The sequence below is a fragment of the Austrofundulus limnaeus genome, unplaced genomic scaffold (assembly GCF_001266775.1).
Source record: "Austrofundulus limnaeus strain Quisiro unplaced genomic scaffold, Austrofundulus_limnaeus-1.0 Scaffold9, whole genome shotgun sequence".
NCBI classification, from domain to species: Eukaryota; Metazoa; Chordata; class Actinopteri; order Cyprinodontiformes; family Rivulidae; genus Austrofundulus; species Austrofundulus limnaeus.
In genome coordinates, this window is record NW_013952411.1 from 1,215,887 (window position 1) to 1,217,390 (window position 1,504).

The 1,504-nt window shown below is 41.7% G+C and overlaps 1 protein-coding gene across 1 annotated transcript; it reads right to left on the reverse strand.

Annotated features, from left to right (window-relative positions):
- Window positions 1–107: 107 nt before the first annotated feature.
- evx2 (even-skipped homeobox 2) lies at window positions 108–959 on the reverse strand (the record flags this gene model as incomplete). The annotated part of the gene is given in 1 exon segment (XM_014001116.1): window positions 108–959. A coding segment is annotated over 1 exon segment (394 nt), but the record flags the coding sequence as incomplete, so codon positions are not given.
- Between the last annotated feature and the right edge of the window lie 545 nt (window positions 960–1,504).

The window sequence follows — 1,504 nt, forward strand, 5'->3', positions numbered from 1 at the left end:
ATGTATAGCCGAGATTATAATGAACTTTTTTAAATTTTGGATGCAAAAATTGAGATTAAATAATGAGTATTTTATTTTATTTTTTAACAGAATAAAAGTATGGATACCTTTGTTGTTTTCTTTGTGTTGGCTTGGAGAGCGGTGCGCAGGACATCCCACCTCCACATCGCTGTTGATGTCGGATTCCTGCGAAACTTCCGAGTAAAGACTCATTTTCTTCCTGCTCTCCGACGAGGAGATCTCCGGCCCGGGGTTGCTCTCGCTGCCGTGGTGCGTGCCGAAAAGACTGTCGATCTCGAACTTGCCCTTCGTCGGGACGTCCCCGAGGCTCCCGTGCAGGGAGGCGGAAGTGATTCTCGGGCTCAGCCGCCCGCCGTGCTGCGAGTTCTCCAGGGCCTCCAGGACCGAGTTCCCCGGCGCGTCTGCGAGCCTCTTCCCGGCCACAGGACTGTGCAGACCTCTCTCCATCAATATCATCTCCTTTCTTATCCTCTCCATCATTAAAGCCACGCAACACGAAAAAAAAAAAAAAAAAAGGAGAGGGGATGGAGGAGGGGGGGCGAAGAAAAAAAAAAGAAAAAAAAAACAGACTCTGCTGCAGCACCAATGAGTTGTGTCAGAGCTAAATCCTCCCTGAATAACTGTATCTAAAGCTTTTTATAAGCAAGACGCACAAAAAAATAATAAAAAAAAAAGAAAAGAAAAGAAACATGGAAGAGAGTAGCGCGCGCGTCCTCCCGCCAGCAGCCAATTGTCATTCATCAAAAAGTGCTGGCTGTTGTTGTTAAAAAAGCTGCGCTGACGTTGCTCCAATGATCATTTATTGTAACAGGTTTATAAGCAAATAAATAGGAGAGGGGCTGTCAGTTGATGATGGAGGCGGCCTTCGGTCAGACGAATAATATCCAAGTGGAGAGGAGGAGAGGAGCGAGCTGCGCGTCCCTGGCTTGATCTCTGAGTCTGTTCCACACTGCTCCTGGGTTTGGCCTCTTGGGGGAAATTGACAGTCTGATTAATAAAATGAGCGGAGCAGCGTTTCCCTCTTCATTTAGGAATATTATTATGCTTTGATTCTCTATTGTTTGCCTCCTCTCTGCGCCCTCCCCCTTCTGTAATCCATGGTCCTTTATTTTTTTTCCTTTTTATTATTAAGACTATTATTTTTGATGCAATTTCTGCTCTTTAATCTGTGTGTGAGATACTGTAGGTTTAATATAAAAAAATATACCGTGACAAAAAGTTGATTTTTTTTTCAGCCCTTGGGGAGAAAAAGTGGATTTATGTCCTTTAAGTGCATGTTTTTCGTTTTTTGTTTGAAATTGTCCCCAGCTTTTTATGGCTTAAAGAAATAATAATGTGTGGAAATATTTAGAGCATTTTACATCACAAAATAAGTGATCTTTAGGCCAATGATACATTTATTTAAAGTAAAAAAAGTTGCCTAAAATTATATTTTCGCTTGTTATTTATTGTCAAAATAAATTTTCTTTTGTTAGTTTTTTTG